This window comes from Colobus angolensis, unplaced genomic scaffold (assembly GCF_000951035.1).
Source record: "Colobus angolensis palliatus isolate OR3802 unplaced genomic scaffold, Cang.pa_1.0 Scaffold209, whole genome shotgun sequence".
NCBI classification, from domain to species: Eukaryota; Metazoa; Chordata; class Mammalia; order Primates; family Cercopithecidae; genus Colobus; species Colobus angolensis.
The window spans coordinates 1,535,614-1,537,575 of NW_012115255.1; the positions used below are offsets into that span (position 1 = coordinate 1,535,614).

At 56.3% G+C, this 1,962-nt stretch overlaps 1 protein-coding gene across 1 annotated transcript in view; it reads right to left on the reverse strand.

Annotated features, from left to right (window-relative positions):
* Window positions 1–238: 238 nt before the first annotated feature.
* The window catches only part of ADARB2 (adenosine deaminase, RNA-specific, B2 (non-functional)), a 529,062-nt gene continuing 527,338 nt past the window's right edge, over window positions 239–1,962 (reverse strand). Inside the window, exon 10 of the mRNA XM_011942292.1 lies at window positions 239–564. Within this exon, the coding sequence (XP_011797682.1) occupies window positions 388–564 (177 nt within the window). The 3' untranslated portion in view covers window positions 239–387. The remainder of the gene's footprint in view (window positions 565–1,962) is intronic.

Sequence of the window (1,962 nt, forward strand, 5' to 3'; positions counted from 1 at the left end):
CGAGAGGCGCACACAGGGGTGGGGTGCAGGGACGGGGCCTGAGGCTCACTCCTGCCTGACGTCGCGTCGGTGCCTCCTTCCAAGGCCGCAGCTAAACCCCCTTGTCTGAATGGAGCCCCTCCCTCGGACGCCACAGGAAGAGTTGGTGCTAACTCAACAGTACGAGTGCCCCTGGGTGTGGGGGACAGGGTTCTGGGGCCAGCGATCTGGGAAGAGGCATATTCTGAATTCCAGTCTGGTTGCTTGTCCAAACATTGCACACTCGCGTGTTTCTGGAACATCAAAGGAAAACGAATGCAGGGAACCGGCCAAGTGGCTGCCTCGCTCCCCAGACACGGCCCCGTCCTCCAACGTCCCGCTCAGCTCCAGCAGCCGGGAGCCCGCAGCCTAGAGAGTCAGTAGAAACTGCTGCTGCTCTGGCGGCTTCCTCACCCAGGTGCCCAGGCCAGCCTTCTGAAAGGCCTTGAACAGCTGCTGTTTCACAGACTGGTAGGTGTGTGCCCCCAGCTTGGCCTCACAGTACATGGAGGGCGTGTCTCCGGGACTGGGTGTCCGTGTGCTTAGCTGCAGACAAGAAGGAGAAAGAGCTAATCAGACACCAGCAGAAAAGGAGCTTCCGCCAGGTGAGTTTTACACGCCAGGCATCAGCTCCCGGCCTTGGTCTTTTGCCTTTCTTTCTCCCACTATTACAGAGAGCAACCGTGACCAGGTCCTCCCGATGTTCCACAGGAAACCCAGTGATGGAGGAAACCCGCTTCATCTGAGGTCTGAACGATCAATGAGCGGGTAAACTTGACTGCTATTAAAAGTATGAACACTGTGCAGGGGCTCCAGGCGGGGTGGGGGACGGAGGGGGACGGTGGGAGCTGAAACAGCGTCACAGTGGGCAGGGAGCAGGCCGGTGAGAGTCATGCTGTTGGCCGAGCAGGAGGATGATGGAGCTGGGGCGATTCCTCTGTTAGCTTTCTGAGGTGTGCCAGGCAAAGCTTAGCAGCAACACAAGACAGGGATCAAATGCAGCTCTGATCCCCCCACCATGGGGCGGGGAGGCCAGGAGGGAGGAGGACGGGGCTGTGGGGGAGCTCCGAATCCCACAGCGGGTCTTCCAGGGAGGCACTTATGGGGGTGGTCACCTCGAGCACGTGCAAGAGGACAGGGCCCTTTTGTTCAGCAGGACAGCATGGATGCTTCCCCGAACTTCCCAGTCTCCAGGAGCGGACAGGACAGAGACTGAGAGCTGCAGGATGCTGGGCATCTTGGCCAAGCTCAGAACTAATATGTGCAATTCTGAATGTCCTCTAAGCAGGTGAAAACGTTTATTTTAGGCATCAGTATGCCTACCTTGCTCTACCAGTTGACAAATCAACAACACTATTATTCCTGCTTGGAGTCATTGCTTGGATTAAAGAGTATGGAAAAATGAGCGAGGCATTTTTCATGTGTTGGCTGGGTTTTCTGTTGTTCGTTGCTTTTGGTCACAGTCTATGCTGGAAACGCATACCAATGTGGATTTTGATTTAAAATCCAGAAATATCGCCGTTATCCCTGCTTGTGAAGGAGAAAGCTTGCTCCTAATTGCTGATGTCGTGGAAATGCTTGGGCTTTGGGGTTGGGGAGAAATTCTAATCCTGAGATTCATTTCCTGTTTTGGGGAAATTACACATTTTTTCTGAGTGTCGGTTTCCTGATATCTAAACCGGGAATAGTATCGATTTCAAAAGTCCCCGGGAGCTGCTCCTGTGACACCCGGAATGAAGCTGGCGGTGTCGTGCTCGGTTACCTCAGGGGTTCAGCAATGAGCTGCTTTCCTGCTTCCGCAGCTCCAGGCTGGGGGCGGTGCCTGGGGTAGTCTGGGGGGCGGTGCCTGGGGTAGTCTGGGGGCGGTGCCTGGGGTAGTCTGGGGGGCGGTGCCTGGGGTAGTCTGGGGGCGGTGCCTGGGGTAGTCTGGGGGGCGGTGCCTGG